Here is a 22,785-nt window from a genome sequence, read left to right as displayed (position 1 = left end):
AGCCCAGCAGAGACTACACTTCCTGAGGCGACAGAAGCGAGCAAGTCTTCCCCCTTCCATCCTCACCATGTTCTACAGAGGCACCATTGACAGTGTTCTGACCAGCTGCATCACTGTCTGGTATGGCAACTGCAACATATCCAACCGCAAGCGCCTGCAAAGGATAGTGAAAACAGCAGAGAACATTATTGGGGTGCCTCTCACTTCACTACAGGACATATTTTACAAATGTAGTGTTCGCAAGGCCTGCAGTATTGTGCAGGACCCCTTACACCCCTCACATGGACTTTTCACACATCTGCCATCCAAGAGAAGATACTGCAGCATCAAACCCAGATCTGCCAGGATGCAGGAGAGTTTTTACCCCCAAGCTGTTAGACTCCTTAACACCAGGCTGCCCCCTGGGACCTTCCACACGGCCTCAACCACCTCTAAAAACAGAACTTTTATACATGCGAGCCACTTTCCTGCAAAGACGAGTGTGCAAGTAGAAAAGAACTGAAAATCTCATACTGACCTTTAAGTATTTTGACACTCTTGTTATGCTTCTGCTGTGAAACATTCTGACCTATCATTGTTTACACATGTCTTAAACAACTATTATCATAGACTGATAATTTCTGTATTATCTATATTATTTATTATATTACATATCTTACACATCAATATTGCTGCTACTTCTTTGTTTTGTCTTTGCACAATGTCTTGTTTGTGTTTTAATTTTAAATTTTAATTTTAATTCTATTTTTAATTTATTATTTGCACGTCATGTTGTTACACTGTGGACCCTGAGCTTCGCAATTTCGTCTATCTGTATACTTGTATATGGTTGAGATGACAATAAAGTTCACTTTGATACTTTGACTTAAAGGGATCATACAAAGAAAAAAAGAAAGAATGTTGAAAGTCTATACCAAAAAATTTATTTTGGTAATCTGCTTAGCTACCTGTGGAAAAGTAGAAAGAAAATTAAGATGCTAGAAAAACTGGGCAAAAAAGTTTAAATAAGCTGGAAATATATCCTTTGAAGCAAAGAACAGGATTAGCAATCATTTGCCTTGCTACACGAATCGAGAAAGCATGCAAAGTAATCCTAATGAAGACATTAAGTTAAAGGGAGCAAAATTAGAGTTTAATATAATTTAGCCGGCACACAAGTAGAACAACAACTAGAATTACATGACAAAAGTAAATTCATGGTCTTTTTTTAGGATAAGTCAAAGGCAAGGGAGACAAAGGACTCTTTGGAATCACACACTTACACAGCTTCTTCAGATGGTGTCTATCTCTTGTTATGTATACATATAAAACAGAGCTATAGCTAGAAAAGAAGGTAGAATTGACCATATCCAAAATTATTTTTCACCACTCAGTTCCTTGTTTCAGTTACAAAACTAAAAAAAAAAAAACAGAACACAACTGTCTCACATTGAAGTTCCACTCCAAAAAGACTCCTATTGGGCATATTACCCATCATCAGGTTCCAAGCACACAGTAAACACAGTACAAACGATAGTCTTCTCCCATTTCAAGTCATACCTGGGAGTAGTTCCAGGTCAGACAGAACCTCCATGTCATAAAGGAGCTCCCTTCAGTGGCACACAAGAACCCCAAATGGAACGATATTTGGAAATCTATTTCCCATACAACCATGCAGGTGTTCAAAAGCTTCTGGAGTCGCAACATGGCTGGCAGGGGCCCTCAGGCTGGCACCCCATGCAGAAGACGGCGTCTTGGAAATTATGCAATTGGGACTGAACGCAGGTGGTTCCGCTGTGACCAGTCTGGACATCTTCTAGGGAGTGTCACCTCTAACCTGCTCAGTCCATGGAGAATGGCTTGGCAGAGGCATGTTGTGCTCAGGTCTCCTCACAGGTGGCGCAGTGGTAGTGCTACTGCTTTGCAGTAAGGAGACTGTAGAAGATTGTGGGTTCGCTTCCCGGTTCCTCCCTGTGTGGATAGCGCTTCGAGTACTGAGAAAAGCACTATATAAATGTAATGAATGAATTATTAAACCCTTGAGAAAAAAGACAACTTTAGGGTCTCTATCAGCTTGGCCAGATGTGAGATTCCTGCCCTGCTGTATTTTGGTAGGGACCTCTACGTAATCTGATGTGACTTGCTTCAGGAGAGTCCTTTCACAGGCATGGATCAAGTGAACATTCCATATGTTCATGGAGATATTAAAGAGTATAAGACTATATTACTTCCTCTGAAATATAAGGGAAGGAACTTATAGTTTGGACTGCCATATCGGACTCCTCACCTTTGCCTCTCTTAGTTGGACAGAGGAATGCTTTGTTCCCCCAGCATTTGGCTGCCTTCAAAGCATCTCTTTCCTTTAGGAGAAAGGGAGGGGTTTATAGCTGACAGAATCAGTCTGGGAGCTGGCTTGGAAATTGAACCCAATTCGTCCAGTGTATAATCAAGCATATGTCACAGGTGGAGTGGTGGCACTGAGGCTAGGGATCTGCACTGGTGATCGGAAGGTTGCCGGTTCAAATCCCGTAAATGCCAATAGGGACTCTGCTCTGTTGGGCCCTTGAGCAAGGCCTTTAACCTGCAATTGCTGAGCACTTTGAGTAGCGAGAAAAGCGCTATATAAATGCAAAGAATTATTATTATTATTATTATTATTACTACTAGCTGATTACCCATTGGCTTCGCTCACTGAGTGCAAGGGAAAAAAACCTAAAATGTAGTATTTATAAAATAAGTTTGGTAATTACCAATGTTATTTTTGAACAAATAAAGAGCATTTACAATAAATAAATAGAAATTATATAAATATTATTAAAGTAGTAAAATATTTTGATAAAAGAATTTGAAGAAGATATAAGAAGCGTATAAATTATTAAACAGTCAAACGTTAACATTTAAGAAGTAAAATACATTGAGTACTACTGCAGTGGTTTCGGGCAAACTACCTGCTTGACAACCTTGCACTATGGGCCTGTGACTTAAGCAAAAAATTATTCTGAAAAATGTGGATGCTGCCTTTCCATGCTTAATGGGCAGAAGGTCCAAACAATTCCCAAGTCTAATACTTAACATGAAGAGGTCGGTACATCTTTTTAGATGTAAACCCTCTATTTTCTTAAAGTACTAGGGTGTTGTACCGTGTTAGCCATTATGAATGTAGAGAAAAGCCAAGCAAAATGACACCTTTTATTGGCTAACTAAAAAGATTACAATATGCAAGCTTTCGAGGCAACTCAGGCCCCTTCTTCAGGCAAGATGTAATACAGAAACTGGAGTTTCCTATGTTTATATACACACTCTAGGACAAGAAACAACATTGGTAAATATTTAAATGAGAAATTTTGAATGTAAAATATTAATAGATTCATTCAGGCTAGGGTTAATTTAACAAGAGAGAAAAGAACAATGTATTGTCAAGATCTCTGGATAAGATAACTGTCCAACAAAGTCTTTTGAAGTTTGTAATGAGTTTTTTCAAAACAATGTGGGTCTGTAGACAGGTTGTCTGTCATTCTGAGAGATGTAAACAATCCTCATATCTGGCCATAAAACTCTTGTCTTTATTCAATCCATGTTGTAAAGTATTAAATTTTAGCATGAGTTTAACTTCCCATTCTTTTCTCTCTTGCTGTGTTTTGAAGTTGCCCATAAGCAACTTACGCATGGAGATGTGCCATTTTCTGTAGGTCTAAATGGCACATCTCCATGCCTACAGAAAAGATGCAAAACATGTGCCCACATCTATGATACAGACCGTATAGTTATACCACACTGCCGACTTGAACATCACATTAAGGGATCATTTTCCTGCAGATCATCTAATGTAGTCTACCTAATTTTCTGCATGAAATGTCCTGACACTGCACTCTATGTGGGAGAAACTAAGACAAACACTCCGCCAGAGAATGAATTTACACAGGTTCCACATTAAACATGGCCACACAGATGTTCCTGTGGCGGCCCACTTCAACAGCCATGGACACTGTGAGAAGGACTTTAAAGTCACAGTGCTTATGGGCAACTTCAAAACACAGCAAGAGAGAAAAGAATGGGAAGTTAAACTCATGCTAAAATGTAATACTTTACAACATGGATTGAATAAAGACAAGAGTTTTAAGGCCAGATATGAGGATTGTTTACATCTCTCAGAATGACAGACAACCTGTCTACAGACCCACATTGTTTTGAAAAAACTCATTACAAACTTCAAAAGACTTTGTTGGACAGTTATCTTATCCAGAGATCTTGACAATACATTGTTCTTTTCTCTCTTGTTAAATTAACCCTAGCCTGAATGAATCTATTAATTTTTTACATTCAAAATTTCTCATTTAAATATTTACCAATGTTGTTTCTTGTCCTAGAGTGTGTATATAAACATAGGAAACTCCAGTTTCTGTATTACATCTTGCCTGAAGATGGGGCCTGAGTTGCCTCGAAAGCTTGCATATTGTAATCTTTTTAGTTAGCCAATAAAAGGTGTCATTTTGCTTGGCATTTCTCTATTTTCTTAAAATAATTCATCACAAAAGCAACCTTGAATGTTGCAGGGTTTTAGTGACACGAATTCTTCTTAAGGGACAGTAAGTAGCCGTGCACCGCAATTTACCAAGAGAGTCCCGGTTCGATAGCGCTGATTACACTTATTCGCAAAGATTTTCACTGTCCCAGGAGCCGTCAGGACACTTGAAGTGTGAGAAACAGTGCGAGAAGAGAGGACGCTGCCTGAAACTGCAAAGCTGCTGACCAGGAGGAAAAGCCCGACATTCTGCGCCTCCCAGCGTCCACATTGTTCTTACGACCCCTCCCCGCTGAAGGCGGTCTCGTCTTCACATGGTTTACAGCTCGGCACAGTTAAAAAGTAGAAAGACACAAAGCTGTTTTCTTCATCTCTTTTACTATCAAGATGTAGCGCGTTCCTCTTAAGTTGAATGAGGAGCCCAGCACACACAAAAATCTACTCTTAGGAAAATTAATTCTATTAAGTACGGAACCCAACCGAACCTTAGCCCCAATTTGATATCCTCATCTGGAGTTGTCTTTTATGAATTTATACAAAGGAAATAATCACCCCAACAATTCTTTAAACAATCAAAAAAGAATATATTATAATTCAAACAAAACAATAAACACCCTTTAAATCCTTGTCAAATCTATAATAACTACACAAACTCTAATTAATATGCCACCCCCTTAAATATTTTATAATATACTCCCCAAAAAACGGCGAAACAGCAAAAAAAAAAAAGCAAGCAAGGAAAAGAAACGGAAAATTACCCTATTTACAAACAGCACAAATATATTCACAGTACTTAAACCTATATTTCATCTATATACAAATATAAATTAGACACACACACAATCCCCACATGTTCCCCAGTCTCTTTTATATCAACTTTGTTTTAAAGTCTAAATTCACACGGCCTGGGAAATCTGCAATGAATTCAGTGATCAAGTCAGATACGTTCCGCTGACTCGTATACTAAATTTAAATGTAAAAGAAGCAATCTCACCTGCCAGGCGACGATTCCTTTGTTGAAGGAAGAAGTCTGTCTCACCTGGATGTCTTGGCGTTAGTGTCCGTCCATGACCGACGCCCGCACCATAAAAGCAAAGTAAAGCCATGTGCTCTGAAGGTCCTTCTAGGTTAGCCAGCACTCCTTCTCCGTGCACCCAACCATCCTTATTACGGAGTCTCATTGCTTTACTTCGAGTACTGAGAAAAGTGCTATATAAATGTAATGAATTATTATTATTATTATTTACTGCTGGCTTTTTCTTTACATTCACCTTCCCAGCTCCTTATTTAAACAGGCTTTTTTTCTTCTTTTCAATATCAGTAAAATAACACTCACACAAATAGCAATGAATCCAGTGATCAAGTCAGATACGTTCCGCTGACTCGTATACTGAATTGAAATGTAAAAGAAGCGATCTCACCGGCCTGGCGACGATTCCTTTGTTGAAGGAAGAAGTCCGTCTCACCCGGGTGTCTCGGCGTTAGCGTCCGTCCATGGCCGACGCCCGCACCATAAAAGCAAAGTAAAGCCGTGTGCTCCGAAAGTCCTTCGAGGTTAGCCGGCACTCCTTCTACGTACACCCAACCGCCCTTATTACGGAGTCTCACTTGCTTTACCGCTGGCTTCTTCTTTACATTCACCTTCCCAGCTCCTTATTTAAACAGTCTTTTAACTTCTTTTCAATATCAATTTCCGTAACCCGTGGTCATACGTCATTTCCGTTTCAAACATGAAAAGGATTTTATATATATAGATAAGGAAAAGTGAGCCCCTAATTTCAAAACTCTTCACTTTTTAGTTAAGAACATCTTCCTGTATTGGGTAATTTCTGATCAGTTAGGAGGCGGTCTGATCGAACAGTTGGTGGACCTGGTTGATAAACAAAAGACACTGTTAAAAATTGCTCACACACAGGTCTTGGGTTGTCATCTGGGCACAGAAAAAACAAGGGATTGCATCTCAAAATGGTTTTACTGGCAGTTCTAAAAGTCTTGCCTTGACTGTCAGGTTGTCTCTGCTCACAGACCCTCTGGGGCTCCCCTGTGATTGATGCCTAATTTGCATGTCCCTTTAGAGAGAGTTGGCTTGGACATTGTTGATCCACTTCCCATGGTTAGCAATATATACTCATGTTGGTTGATTATGCAACGAGATATCCAAATGTGGCAGCTTTGCAGAAAACTAACTCGCAGCCTATTGCAAAGGCTCTCCCTGAGGTTTTTATTCGTATTGGCATTTAACCCAAAATTTTAACTGATTAGGATATGTCCTTTACTTCCAGAGTAATGACACATCTATCTGAGAGTCTTGCAATTTAAAAACTGAACACCACTGTTTACCATCCTCAGACAAATGGCCTGACTGAACGACTTAACTAGACTTTAAAGCAGATGATTAGGCGTGTGGGTCATGATGACCTGACATCTTGGGATACTGTGTTGAGCTTTCTCATGTTCACTGTTAATGAATCCCCTCAAGTTTTAACCAATGTAACTCCATTTTAATTACTATTTGGCAGGTGTTCACAAGGTGTCTTGGATATTATTCAAGAAGAATGAACAAATGTGACTGAAACTCAGAGTCTGAAATTTGTCAGGTCATTTCACTGCAGGAACATATTTCTAAATTGTCCTCTATCACTGTGGAGCATCAACAGTGTGAACAGGAGGCACAGAAACATAATTTTGATAGGAAAAGATAATTCACAAATTCAAAAAAGGTGATCGAGACCTTGCTTTATCCCGTCTGACCCACATAACTTTCTGGTGAAAGGGCACGGACAAGCTGTAGTAAAAGGAATGGATGGGCCCTGTGAATTATAAGGTTAGGATACTGGGTTGGTGAAAGCCTGTTCAGATATTACATGTAAATCTTTTGAAGAAGTGGCATGATCCTAATGAGCTGTTAGCCACTGTCGCTGCAGTCTCTCAGACTGAGGTTGCTATTGGTGATTATTTTCTGGACACTTATGGAGGGCTGAGTTGCTGACTCTGATTGCAAGAAGCACACATCTTTTCATCCATGCCTGATCAGACTCAACTGAACACAAAACTGAGCCTGGTATTAAAGTACAAATGCGTCGTTATTGTATAGTGGAGGAAAGAAAGAATGTGGTGTGTGAAGAGGTGAAACAGATGCTCGAATTGGACGTGAATTGGAGAAGTCTGATTGTTTGGTTGCCAAAACCGGATGGCTCCATTCAGTTTTGTATAGATTTTAGATGCTTGAGTAAAATTTCCAAATTTGATTCATATCCAATGTCACGTATTGACGAATTGCTGGAGAAACTCGGTCAAGCCTTGTATATCTCTACACTGGATCTAAAATTAAAGGAACACTTTGAAAACACATCAGATCTCAATGGGAAAAAAAACAACGATGGATATCTATACTGATATGGACTAGGTAATGTATTAGGAATGAAAGGATGCCACATCATTTGATGGAAATGAAAATTATCAACCTAAAGAGGCCTGAATTCAAAGACACACCTAAAATCAAAGTGAAAAAATGATACGGCAGGCTAGTCCAATTTGCCAAAATTTCATTGCAGCAACTCAAAATCATACTCAGTAGTTTGTATGGCCCCCAAGTGCTTGTATGCATGCCTTGACAACGTCGGGTCATGCTCCAAATGAGACAACATACTGTATGGTGTCCTGGGGGATCTCCTCCCAGATCTGGACTAGAGCATCACTGAGCTCTTGACAAGTCTGAGGTGCAACCTGGACTGATAACATAATGTCCCGGAGGTGTTCTATTGGATTTAGGTCAGGTGAGCATGGGGGTCAGTCAATGGTATCAATTCCTTCACCCTCCATGAACTGCCTGCATACTCTCACCACATGAGACTGGGGATTGTCATGCACCAGGAGGAACACCAGGACCCACTGCTTCAGAATAGGGTCTGAAAATGGGTCCAAGGATTTCATCCCGATACCTAATGGAAGTCAAGGTGCTGTTGTCTAGCCTGCAGAGGTCTGTGCGTCCCTCCATGGATATGCCTCCTGTCACACATGTGCGTTTAGGAGTTGTCACATGGTACTTACCTAAATCTCTCGTTCTTCTCAGCAGGAAAATCGAGGAGAAATAAGAAGCCTACTTCTGGGTTCTAAAATGGCCACTGGGATGTCACTTCCAGTGCCAGACAAGATGTCACTTCCGGCAACCTCTGATGACATCACTTCCAGTTTTTCATTAGATGATGTCGCTTTCGTCTCACAGTATCGACGTCACCTCCTGCCAACCATTTCCTGTTTTTCATTTTTGTTACTGTATAAAAACGCCATTTTGTCATTGTAAATCATCAGCTGCTATATACATTTTGCTTTTGATCACCAAAACGTTTTCTTTTGTGGTTTTATTTTCTTGTCTGTTGGACAATATATGGGGACAGTCCCAAAAACTTTGTTTTGTGATGCTTCTTTTTATTTTTAAAGAAGAAATCTCTCACACTCACCACACCATCACTGACCCACCACCAAACCAGTCATGCTGAATGATGTTACAGGCAGCATAATGTTCTCCATGGCTTCTCCAGACCCTTTCATGTCTGTCACATGTGATCAGGGTGAACCTGCTGTCATCTGTGAAAAGCACAGGGTGCCAGTGGTGGACCTGCCAATTCTGGTATTCTATGGCAAATGTCAATCGAGCTCCACGGTGCCGGGCAGTGAGCACAGGGCCAACTAGAGGATGTTGGGCCCTCAGGCCACCCTCATGAAGTGTGTTTCTGATTGTTTGGTCAGAGACATTCACACCAGTGGCCTGCTGAAGGTCATTTTGTAGAGCTCTGGCAGTGCTCACCCTGTTCCTCCTTGCCCAAAGGAGCAGATACTGGTCATGCGGATGGCTTAAGGACCTTCTAGGCCCTGTCCAGCTCTCCTAGAGTAACTGCCTGTCTCTGGAATCTCCTTCATGCCCTTGAGACTGTGCTGGGAGACACAGCAAACCTTCTGGCAATGGCACGTATTGATGTGCCATCCTGGAGAAGTTGGACTACCTGTGCAACCTCTGTAGAATGTAATGTAATGAAATAGAGAAGAATTCCTTTTTGCCCTGTATTGTGTGTGTGTGTAATAACTTTTTTCTGAATTTTTGTGATTTGTTCCTTTTTAAATTTTCACTAAACTTTTAAAATGAACTTGATTAGGCTGAGAAATATCTTTTGTAATGTGTCTGAGTCATGCCGAATCCTACCTTCCAACTCAGTAGCTGCTCGATTTTGGGAACATGGAAAAGATGCAGCTACAAAACATATAACATACAAACTACATTCTCTTCAGTGTGTTCCCATATTTACATTGACTACTGTTACATAGTCTAATAGATTAAGCAAACTATCTTACTATTTGTTCCCAAGTGATATTACGATTAAATGTACATAGATTAAAATTTGATATGTTTTTTCAAGTTCTAGGTTTATCTATAGTATATAGAATACTGTTTTACTGTATTAGTTTGTTTTTGGATATAAATATTTTATTGCTACATTAATGTTGACTTAAACTAATGAAATGCAAAATAATAAAATGCTACCTAATTTTTTCTCCTCTGTTTTCTTATTTAGACATTGACTACTTCAAAGCTTTGTAACCATGGAAATGGATCACCAGTCTGCAGGAGTATTTCCAAGGAGACAAAAATCCTTCTGATATATTACTCTATATCTGTGATCTTTGGCTGTTGACGAAGTCTACCATTTCTTATTCTGATGTGTATTGTATTGAAGAAAAATAAACCAAGAAAATTGTTTTGGAGTGACAGGTTAAGTTCTCACTATATGTTATATACATATTAAATGTGGGTTCATTTTCAGAAACTTATGAAAAATGTATCAAAAACTATTGCATAGAAAATTCTCATAATTTTTTACTGTCTTTCATAAACATTTATGAGTTTGAGGTATGCAACAGTCACAATCATTTACAAATGTCATTTCTCTTAAATTGTCTTTACTTGTTAAAAATCTTTGATAGGCATAATAAAGTAAATGAAATGCTTTGAAAGAATTGACTGAACTAAACCAGTTCACGATGATGACTCTTACAGTTCATCAATTCATTGTACATTTTAATGGTTACTGAAATACATAAGCAATACAACAGAGTTTATTATGTTAATATATTTAAAATGCCTAACTCTGATGGAATGCAACTGTTAACAGATAGCTAGATTCAGCTCCCTCACAGAGGATTTCAGTATTGCTGGCATTCTTGCACTTTCTAAAAATCTCAGTTTCTCTTGTAACTTGAAATTTACTTAAAGAAAACAGCAACTGACTAGGTAGAATGGTATAATGCCATGTATGCTTCTTTAGCTACATTTTCTGTTTTTAGATAAAGTGTCATAGCTTGCATCTCTGCTTTTTAGGGCCCATCTACTTTTTTCTTGGCTCCTACAGTTTCTAGAACAGTAAAGTGGGTGAGCGGTTTATGTTCTAGGTGAGCTGGGACCTAAATGATAGACAAAGTTTTCAATATAATTATACCACAATACTTGTAGAAAGTGAATCTGAAAGTGTCATTTTGGACCCAGAGTTGAAAAGTACTGTAATATTAATTAAGCATATAACAACAACAGCAATAACATTTATTTCTATAGAATATTTTCATGCAAAGGATGTAGCTCAAAGTACTTTACAAGATGTCAAGCAAAGAAAAAACACATTAAAAGCCAAGAAAAAACAAATTATAATTAGATAAGAATTATAAAGAATACATAGTATACAAAACATTAATAATGCATGCTTACATAAAAAAGATATACAATTAAGAGAAGTATAGTCCTTAAATATAGAATTGTTCTTTTAAGTATCAAATGTGAGTCTGATGATAAGGTCAGATGGACAGAAAACAATAAAAACAAAAATTCCAGTTAACCAGACATCACAGGCAAAGGACTTTGATTAAGCATGTGGTGGAGCAGAAACGTTCTGTGCAGAAAATAAGAGCAGCAAAAGTTAATAGTAATTTCAGGCATATAAGAGTATAATAGTTCTATGAATATCTAGTTTATTAAGGTAGAACTAAAATGTATTTACAAAAAAGCCAAATTTAAAAAACTAAATTTTTAGGAGTTTTTTAAAAGATCCACAGTGTTAGCCTGGCATATCTCTATTGCTGAAGATTTCCAGAGGCCTCATGTATAAAGCTGTGTGTAAAATTGACACTAAAACATGGTGTATTAAAAAAACAGAAATGTGCGTACACACATAAAATCCAAATGCATAAATCTGTACATACACCAACTTCCACGTTCTTCCTCTACATAAATTCCGGTCAGTGTGAAAAGTAATACACGTGCACACGCCTGCCACCCCACTCCAGCTCCTCCCAGAATTATGCCTCTTTGAATGTGCAAATCAATATAAATAGCTCCTTAAGTTCAGCATTCTGTGAAAAGACAATGATAAAAGCATGTGGAAAATAGAAGAATTTCAGCCAAATAAAAAGTTTAGGCAAGGAAAAACACTATTTTTTGGTTTAAGCAGTGGTATAAACAACAAAAGAAAGTTGATCAAGTGAAATAGAGTGGCGGAGAAACTTGAAAGTTCAAGTTCAGAAAGTCGCACAGTGCCCGAAATAAAAAAGAAGTGGTCAGATATCAAAGCCTCCATGAAAAAGCAAGTCATAGCCCACTGTCTGAGCGCCATATGGAAGCGTATTAGGATATAGAGAAAAGAAAAAAAAATAGGGACACAGTGGAATAAAAAGGTCAAAATGTCAACTTTAATCTTGAAATTTCCACTTTAATCTGTTGTTTATTTTGTCATTAAAGTTGAGCATCATTAACTTAATCTTAAAATTATTTAATTTACTGGTTTCTCATATCCCATCATAACTAAGGTAGCACACTAAATGCTTCCTATTCTATGTGTTCTTCTATGTACTCTATGTGTGTGAATCATTACGTGCTTCTTAAACAGGCCTTCTCTTATGCTGACAGGGCACAGAATACATTACATTCATGATATTACAACTCTGAACAATTTAAATACTAAGATGTATACTTGATATCATTTTCATAATGATAGGAATTAAAGCATGCATTAAACATGGGGGCATGGTGGCACAGTGGTAGAGATGAGCTGGCACCCCATCCAGAGATTGTTCTTGCCTACTGGAAGACACTTGCTGCGCAGTACGTGACCCTCGATGAAAAAAATAATTGTAGCAGTACTGTCTATTTCAAACGTACTAACCCCCAATTCCTGTCCCTCCTCTTCTTTATTCAAGTAACCAATCACCACACAATCAACTCTGTAATAAATGTCAAGCCATCTGAAAGCTTAGAACGCCGATTCTTCAAAACTTACATGTTTAATTAATTCAGCCATCTATCCATACAGGGTTGCGCCAGTCCCAGCAAGCATACAGCATGAGGCAGGAACAATCCCTGAACAATATACATTATTTAACTGAAGTTAAAAATTTATGATTAAACTGATTATCCACTATGAGATATTGAAGGTTAAAATAATAGAATACAACAACATAGTCCATCTTGAGTGTTATTTCTCTAGAATTATAAATAACAATGCTAGTAATCCCAGAGTCTTATTCTCTATAATTGATTGTCTGCTAAACCTAGGTCACTCAATGGAATGTCTCCAAAAAATTTCCAGTGAAACGTATGAAGCTGTTGCTGTATTTTTGAATAAAAAAATTAATGATATTAGAAATAATATAGTACATCTCCCCAACACTGATCCTCTTAAACCCTGGTACTCCATTATAAACAAATTAAATTCTTTCACCAGGATAAATTCACCTGATTTATATAAAATAATTTCTCAACTGAGACCATCTACCTGTGTCCTTGACCCAATGCCAACAGGTTTTTTCAAAGAAGTATCAGGTGTGCTAATTGATAGTATTCTTGATATAATAAACTTGTCATTAGATGCGGGGGTCTTCCAGACTGTCTTAAGACTGCTGTAGTTAAACCCCTGCTGAAGAAAAATAATGTTGACTCCTCTGCTTCTGAAAAGTTTAGACCTATTAATATTTCATAGTGGACTGTTAATTTAGTTTTTCTCCATTTATGTTTAGTCTTATGACATTTTCTCTTAAAATCCAACACTCTATGAATTTTCCAAGGTCACTATAGTAATTATATCAACTGTGGCTCTCACTGTAGAAAATAAGTATTCCGCATTACTGGTAACATTGCTGGCTGGGCTAGGACAAGCATTAAATTCAGACCGATTTCACGGTAAGTTAAATACAGTAGAATGTAGAAATGGTCAAATATACTGATATCTATGACCTGCCTCACATCAGCTTCTATTTCATTTGAAAAGATCAGATCTAGGGTATGTCCTCCCTTATGTGTAGGCTGGATGACATGCTAGCTAAGACCAAAGGAGTGCAACAAGTTATTTTGCTTTAGGCTCACACTGAATGTTCACATGAAAATTGAAATCCCCTAAAATTAGGAACCTATTGTAATTAGTTGTTATTGTAAATACTAAGCCTGAGAATTCCTCAGTAAATGGCACATTATATTTTGGCGGTCTATAAATGGTCAATATGGGAGACTGCAATACTCCTTTAATGACTAAGCTCAAGAAAATTTTGTACTTGCTAAACCACCACCTTTTGTACCTTGGAGACTTGAACCAGCAAAATTGTAATTTGGAGGTGCTGCTTTATTTAACATTGCCATCACCACTGAGGTATGTTTCACTCAATGTAAAAATGTCTATTTTCCAATCACAAATAAGATTGTTAATATTAAAAGTCTTAATGGTTAATGCTCAAATGTTTAGTAAAATCACACATAATGCCTTGGAAGAGCACAGCTGTATCAGAATGTTGGGGCATCTTGAAATAATGATTAAGTTATTTGTGTTTACTCTGCTTTGTCCAGACCTTTTAGTTAGACCATGGTGTGTTACTATAGTGCTGATATACTGTACTTCACATCTGTAGGTAATGCCACTGATGCTACATAAGATCATTTTAAAAGTCATGGGCTCGCATTAATGACAGGGATATTGATTAGATTGTGAACATTAATCCTTTATTATGTTCTGTTTTAATATGTTTATTATTGGTTACAAGTGGCTTAATATAAAACATGTTTAGATGATTCAGCAACTGGCTTTGCTATATTTGAAATATAACTTACATTAGTAGTAAGATTGATTTCATCAAAGCTGATTAATCACTTTAGCTATATTGTTTGAGAGGACCTGGCACCTTTCCTGTAGAGATGTAGCTAATATTTTCTGAAAAACTGCTGATGTTCTCAGAACAAATCAAAACAGTCAAAGAAGGCAAGCAAGCCGGTGCTCAGCACAGTAAGTTTTCAACCAGTTGTTGTGGGAAAATAGGCAACTAAAAGACTCATCTGAAGTAGTCCAGAGATGATGATCTGCGCAGCTGACTCCCAGGTCCCCTCACAAGTGATGTATAACTGTGATCCAAAGTCCTTTTTCTGCAACTCTGTCAGGTGACTGGGCATGTTGTTTGGTCCCATGTGGAAAATCATAGGTCTGACATCTTTATGCCTCACATGTACTGATGGATCTATTTTTACAATGTCCTGAACATGCTCCTTAGCTCTTATCATATAAAAAAGGTGATATTTCTTTGCCAAACTCCACCAATATTGTATTGACAGGAGGGCCATAACAACAGCAACAACAATTAATTTTTTTATACCCCAAAATTACACAAGGAATGCCTCAATGAGCTTTAACAGGCCCTTTCTTTGAGAAAACCCAAAAAACAAAAAACCTTGTAGGAATAAAAAAATGAAAGTAATCTTGGGACATGTGAGGAATTGGCAAGATCGGGGAAAAAAAAAACCAAACGCGGTCACTGGCTACAACCGCATGAAGGTATGCAAATGAATATAATGTTGCATTATATATTATACATATACACATTATACACTTCATGTCAAAATTTTGCCATTATCACTATAATAAGAAAAATGTTTCTGTTTTAGGTGTGTGTTCAACATTTCCTGTCATCCTACATTTACCCAGATCAGCGTAGACACGGAACACATGTGAAATGCATGTGTTCCAAATAACGATATATTATTTACCCTATACAACTCCAGGCACCTCACACTGAGATAAACAGACTTGAGCTGGGAGAACTTTTTGTCCGAATTGAGCTGTGGCGGTGGGGGGGTTGGGATAGCAGACTGTTTGCTGCTTGTGCTGATTGACACATTTGAAAAACAAAAGACACTAATGGAGATGTGTGAAGAAATTTATGACAGCCTGGGATTACCAGTTTTTTAGTAGGCTTCAGGGATTCTAGTGTTAAGACCTGTTTGTCACTTGAACCAAAATTCTGCAATCTTGGCAGTCTTTTTTCAAGTATATGGGTCTGGGGGTGTAGGGCGTGGGGTGTGGTTTGCGGGTCGGAAGGACCAGGCACAAGCTCTATCCCAGGGTCAGTATTTAATACAGTCCACAGGGAGAGTGTGAAGGGGGCTAACAGAAAAGAGCCGTGCTGGAAAGGGGAAGTACATGGGGATTGTTACAGTCTCTCAGAGGAAGAGACTGCCCATCCGAGCCCCATAAAGGCAAAGACCTTTGTGAAAGGTGGGGGATCCCCGGCCAAGTAGGCAAGGAAACTATTGAGGTGGGAGTTTGAGACAGAGAGGACAAACCATCTTCAGGCCCTCAGCTTATGGGGAAAAATTGGGTGCTGGCTACAGCCAGATAGAAAAACGCCCAAAAGGTAGTGAAACAATTTACCTATTTCATTTTGCTGAACACCCTACCTCAGTCTTTCTCAAAGTGGGCGATAACGCCCCCTTGTGGGCGCTGGAGGCCTACAGGGGGGCGTTAAAGGGCCCAGAGAAAATTGGGGGGTGTTGAAGCGGATCCAGATAAGAAAGAAAAAAATGTGGCCTATTTTCAAGACCTGGAAAGGAAGTACATAGCTCAGCCAACTGTATCAAAACTTTTTTCAGCGGCTTCTAAGCAAGACGATGACGGACTTCGAGCCTCGTACAATATCTCTTTGTTAATTGCTCAAACAGGCAAACCACACACTATTGGAGAAGAGTTCATTTTACCGGCAATAAAAGAAGTAATAACTACTGTGCTCCATAAACCAGCGGCAGATATTATTCGAAAAATTCCTTTGAGCAATAGTTCTGTGCAAAGACGAATTGATGAAATGGCTGAAAATATTGAAGACTCATTGTGCAATCATCTGAAGACTAGTCAATTCTCAATTCAGTTGGATGAGTCCACTTTACCAACTAATGAAGCACTATTGTTGTCATACGTGAGGTTTATTAAAGATGAGAAAATATGTCAAGAACTATTATTTGCTAGAAATTTAGAGACAGATACAACCGGAGAAACCATATTTAATACACTGGAAAAGTTTTGTGATGAGAAAGAAATTCCCTTGAAGAATATTATATCAGCTGCTACGGATGGCGCTCCGGCTATGACAGGGCGTCACAAAGGCTTCATAGCGTACTTAAAAAATAAAATTCCAGATGTGCTCGCTGTTCATTGCGTCATTCATCGACAACATTTGGTTGCTAGAAATTTGAGTGAACGGCTGTTTCAATCACTGCAACATGTCATCAAAGCAGTCAATAAAATCCGAAAGAGCTCTTTAAATGACAGATTATTTAATCAGCTTTGTGTTGTTAATAATGAAGATTTCAACCGATTGCTGTTTTACACAGAAGTGCGTTGGATATCAAGAGGTACTTGTCTGACTCGATTTTATAATCTGTTTGACTCTGTGATAGAGTTCTTGGAAAACAAAGGCACAGAATTGCGCAACAACCTCATCACATCAAAGAATGATATTGCGTACTTGACAGACCTGTATAAATTGTTTAATGATATCAATCTCCAACTTCAAGGTGACGACTTGAACTTGATTAAATCAAAAAATATCGTTGCTGCTTTCGTAGCCAAACTGCTCTTACACAAGAAAAACATCGGCAGACGTGAGTTTCACAATTTCCCTAATTTATCAGCAGTACCCTTCATCAACGACGACTTGCTTGTTTACTGCCAACATTTGGAGAACCTCCACAGTGATTTCAAAGAACGGTTCCAGGACATTTTAAAATTGGAAATACCGGACTGGGTGTTGGATCCTTTTTCAAATGTCAACACAGCGGGATCATCCCAGCTTGAGGAAGAACTTATAGAACTGACAACGAACGAGGAAATAAAAATCAAATTCAAAAATGGCTACCAAGAATATTGGCTACAAAAGCCAATCCCACAATTGTACCCTGGATTGTGGTCGATTGTTCAACGATTTTTGGTAGCATTCCCATCGTCATATTTGTGTGAACGTGGATTTAGTGCTGTGGCAACGCTGCTAACTAAAAAGAGGAATCGTTTGCATGTTACCGAACGCGGTGACTTACGGCTGTTTTTGAGTAAATTCGAACCTGATATTAACAAACTTGTTAAAAATCATCAGATTCAGCCTTCACATTAGATAAGTTTTAAAATTTTAATTGAAATGTTTGTGTTAATTTGAATAAAAGTCTTTTTAAATATTATAAAGTTGCGTTTTTATTGCTCCCGTTAGTTAGAAAGTCTGAAAAGTTTCAACTCAGAAACAGGATAAGACACATATGGCACGCTATAATTAAAGTAATGAATGCGTTTGTGATTTTTAAGATGTGGTAAAATTAAAAATTTTGGGGGGCGCTAGAAAATAATTGATTCTCAAAGTGGGCGGTAGACAAAATAAGTTTGAGAACCTCTGCCCTACCTGAATATCTCATGCAGCCGGCCTGGGGACAATCATTTAAAAACATGATGGACCTCATAGAGGCCATTGAGAAACATCTCACAAAGAAGAAGGTCCCGAATAGTGTGGTATGGGATGATAAACACAGAACCTGCACTTTGTGACATAAAACAGGCTCTTACAGCAGCACCTATTTTGAAAGCTTCTAACTTCTCTTTGCCTTTTTTACTCCAGACAGATGCTTCAGACACAGGCCTGGGGGTCTTGCTGAGCCCATGGTGTTGAGCACCACATCATGTTCCTGAGCTGTAAAATACTGGAATAGGAAACCAGGTAAGCAGCAGTGGAGCAGGAGGCCTTGTCGATCAAAAGGGCAATTGCACAACTGCGGTAGTACCTCCTAGGCTGTGAATTCACCTTGTTTACAGACCCCGCACCTTTACAGTGGATGGCCTCACACAAGGAGTCGAACCCACGGGTCATGAGGTGGTTTTTAGACCTGTATTCTTATAAGTTTTCGCTCATTCACCGATGAGGTTCTCTTCATGCCAACATGCTCTTTCTCTGGTTCATGACCTCTCGGTCAGGAATGGCTGACCCGAAGGGTTTGGGCTGAAGGAAGGACCATGTCACACACGTGCGCATGGGCGGTAACTGAAGGGCTCAAAAGGGATAATTCCATGCCAGACCAGGAAGTGGCAGAGTGCACTGATCCTTCCTTGTTTTTCATTGGCAGTATCATTGGCAGAGTGTGCAACCATTTCAACCACTACTAATGTGCATCATCCACTTGGGTGATATGAAGCAACTATTTTGCTCCAGTACACTCACCACACATTACTTGTTAGGTGCTGAAGGGGTGACAGACAGTTAACCAAATAGGGATTTGGATGGTTGGGGGGATTTGGTACAAAGCCATGATGGGCAATTTAGCCAGGACATTGGGATAAACTCTACTCTTTATAAAGGATGCCCAGTGATCTTTTATGACCACACAGTGTCAGGACTTCAATTTTAAGTCTCATAAGATTATTACAACACACTCTCCTTGCATTAGGGCATTGGGATCATCATTCAGACCACAGTTAAGAACCCCCTGCTGGTCTTGCCAGCACTTCTTCCAGAAAAATATCTTTATATAAGATATTTATATATAAATGTATTTGTGCACTCTCTGAACAAATTATTACAAACTCCTGTATAGCTGCTTGTCCATGCAATTATCTAATTAGCCAGTTTGGCAGCAGTGGTGTAATGTATTAAATCGTACAGGTACAGGTTAGAAGTTTCAGTTAATGTTCACATCAAACACCAGGATAGGGAAAAAATGTGACCTTAGTGATTTCATCCATGGCATGATTGTTGGTGCCAGATGGGCTTGTTTGAGTATAATGGTCATTCACCACTACATATCTACATTTTATTTGCAGAGTATTTTCAGTTTCTCTCAAAAAGAAAAAAAAAAAAAAAAAAACAGATTAGCAAAATGAGTATTTAAAGGAAAGAAAATATGATCTATCTTGTACTCGGTGAAATGTAATTGTGCATAGCTAGGTGCTTAAAATAAAAAACAGAAAACCTTAATGCACAAGTGGGAAAATTTAGCATGAGGGAAATAAGAAATGTTTAAAAAGAATGAAAAACATAAAAATGCTGCTTTGCTTGTTTTATAAGGTGGAGTGTTTCAAGACAAATGTTGTGAATGATTAAAATGTGTTTAAAAAAAGCTGAGTGAGTATGAGAATGTCACATGATGTATGAAAAAAGAGGTACAGAAGAGATTTCTTTGTTTGAAACATACTACTATTAAAATAATATTAGTAGCGTTTAAATTATAAAACAATTGCTGAAAATTGCACACATAAAATTAGAAATATCTTTGGTATAAAAGATATAGCCTATGAAAAACTCATAGTCCCGGGCCACCTTATCTTCCTTCGCTCCCCTCCATCAGCGTCTTTTGTTTTGTAAATGTGTCGATCAGCACAAGCAGCCTGCTATCCCATCCCCTCCCACCGACACAGCTCAAGTTGCACAGAAGATTCTCAGAGCTAAAGTCTGTTTATCTGGGTGTGAGATGCCTGGAATTGTAGACGGTAAATAATATATCCTTGTTTAGAATGCATACATTTCATGTGTGTTCCGTGTCTACAATGATCTATGTAAATCTAGGATGACAGGACATGCGAGGCAGGAATTTTTGAACACATACTGTAACTAAAAAAGAAACTCTTTTCATGTTTTAGTAATAATTGACAAAACACAGACATGAAGTGTATAATGTGTGAAGACAGAAGTCCAAATATCAAATAAACTCTTTCACAAAAGGTACAAGTATAAAAAAATGTGTGGTTTTATTCAAGAATATAACCATAGAAAAAGAAGTCGGGTTAAGGTACTACGTTGACATGACTGCTTTGGTGGTGCAGCAGTAAGAACTGCTGACTTGTAATCAAGAGGTTCCTGGTTTGATTCTGGGCGCGTCCTAGAATTACTGTTTTGAGTAGTGAGCTGCCCTTATTGTTACAATTATACAATAAAAACATACATTTGATTTGAGTCTGTAACAGCCGGTGTAAATTTATGGTACTTGTAAAAGTTAGTTTTTTTTTTTTTTTTAATTCAGTTTTATTCTCTCAGTCACGTTCATGCTCCCCCCGATCTGACACTTCTAGTTTTCAAATAAAGACGTGCTATAACAGAGGTGAACTCAGATGAGGATGAGGAATGAGGGTTCTACATCAGAGAAAGCCCTCCCCTCAAGAAACATCTGCTCACACATAAGAACAATGCAGCTGCACCAGGCGTAAAGGCGAAAGATGGCACCGTTTGGATGCAGCAACAGGCTGGGCATCATCCTGCCAGTGAATGTGCTACACACATGTCCTTCAAAGAAAAAGCAGTACTTACAGAGCTCGCCAAGGTATTGAGCAAAGTCCTGTTTGTGATTATGTTTTGTGATGGTCTTTATATGAAAAACATTTATATGTTACTTATATAAGAGCCAGATTGAATGTTATTTACCTATTTACCTTGATTTATTTACTTATCTTCCTACAGTGTAAAATCACAAGTAGACTGCAGAGGTTCCTGTGTTTGATCAACACGGGTATGCTGACAAAGTACATGTGTACTAAAGTGACTTTAGCTGCAGGTGGAAGCTCCTGTCGCACTTTATGCAACTGTTGTTACAGTTCTGCCATTGTCTAGAAACAGCACCATAAGCTTTATGACCTTAGTTTCAGAAAGTCATGAAACTAAGGTCATGGAATGATGGATATGGTTTCCTAAATAAGGAGTGTAATTGTATTCAGCTTATAACAACCATAAAAAGCAACATTTGTGAGCTAGTAAAGTTTGATTTTTTATTCTGAAAGCAAGAAGGTGCTTAAACTAATCAAAGTTCTGTGAAAGAGCTGTTCAAAGCCACCAATGGTAATCATTCAGCTCAGTGCAGCTATCGTATCTGTTTTGAATTTTAACTTTTTTCCCACAATCAAAAATGATTAATGTTGTAACTGTGTGTGTTAAACATTCAAGATTCCATTCAGAGGAAATATTTTACTGTCTACCTTAATAAACACTTTTAAAATAATGATGGTGATATTGAATATGGAGTCTTTCTTACATTGTCTGATTCCAGCATGTATATAAGAGAGAGATTTTGGGGTTATTTAATTCTGATTCTTAACATGCCAACTCTGAATGTTCCAATTGTACACCCAGACAGAAGAATTTTCTTTTTTTGCCATCATTCTAGTGTGAAATATTTTTTCTGAAACAGATTTCTTATTAAAAACAGCCATCCTTTTTGGAAAAATAAGGTTACCAAGACTGGATGCAGGACAGTAACCAACCAATGAAAGAGCTGCAGTTCCTCACAGGGCTCATTCATACAAAGGTTAACAGGTGTGGGGTGCAATAACATTCAGAACCCATAAACTACAGTTTGTGTGGGCTAATAAATATTGTGTTGATGCAACTAGTTTTATAGTCAGTGCTGATGTCAGGTTATTTTGCGCCCTATGCCAAGCTTATTAGTGCACTAACCAACTGTATGGTAGCTAATCCGTGCGGCTGGGTATCCCCCCGACCCCGTACCCTAGGCCATTTCCTAATTTGCCTTATTGATGGCACCGGCCAAGGTTGTAATCCTATCATCCATCCATCCATCCATCTTCAAAAATTACTTTATCTTGAGCAGGGTTGCAGGAGTAATCATATAATACCATATTATGTCACATATGATTTCAAACCCACTTGAGACCTGCCTCTCTACCTCTGCCATTTATAGGTCAGGAGTCTTGCCCAATAATAGTTCATTCATTGGCTACAATCACAGTTGATATGATATCAACATTACAGAATGTGGTCTGAGAAAGGTGAGCAATTAGAAAACAAAGAGAGTAAAAACATGATTAGATGGAAAGTTTGCATATTTCTATTTATCCCAAGGTGCTTCAACAAATAGAAGGTCAATTCTAAGGCACAGATTCACAAACTGCCACTGAAAATACAAAAATATGGTATTGTGGCTTCATAACCAAAGAATGAGAGGAGAGGCGGGTCTC

At 38.3% G+C, this 22,785-nt stretch overlaps 1 protein-coding gene across 1 annotated transcript in view; it reads left to right on the top strand.

Moving 5' to 3' along the window:
- Positions 1 to 18,499, top strand: part of LOC127528738 (protein ZBED8-like) — a 46,538-nt gene extending 28,039 nt beyond the window's left edge. Inside the window, exons 4-5 of the mRNA XM_051929453.1 lie at positions 16,353 to 17,923; positions 18,449 to 18,499. Coding sequence (XP_051785413.1) covers positions 16,353 to 17,923; positions 18,449 to 18,499 — 1,622 coding nt within the window. The remainder of the gene's footprint in view (positions 1 to 16,352; positions 17,924 to 18,448) is intronic.
- Positions 18,500 to 22,785: the final 4,286 nt, after the last annotated feature.

Source organism: Erpetoichthys calabaricus, chromosome 7, assembly GCF_900747795.2.
Source record: "Erpetoichthys calabaricus chromosome 7, fErpCal1.3, whole genome shotgun sequence".
NCBI lineage: Eukaryota > Metazoa > Chordata > Cladistia > Polypteriformes > Polypteridae > Erpetoichthys > Erpetoichthys calabaricus.
The sequence above is the reverse complement of the archived record's forward strand: the minus strand, read 5'-3'. Positions and strand labels throughout refer to the sequence as shown.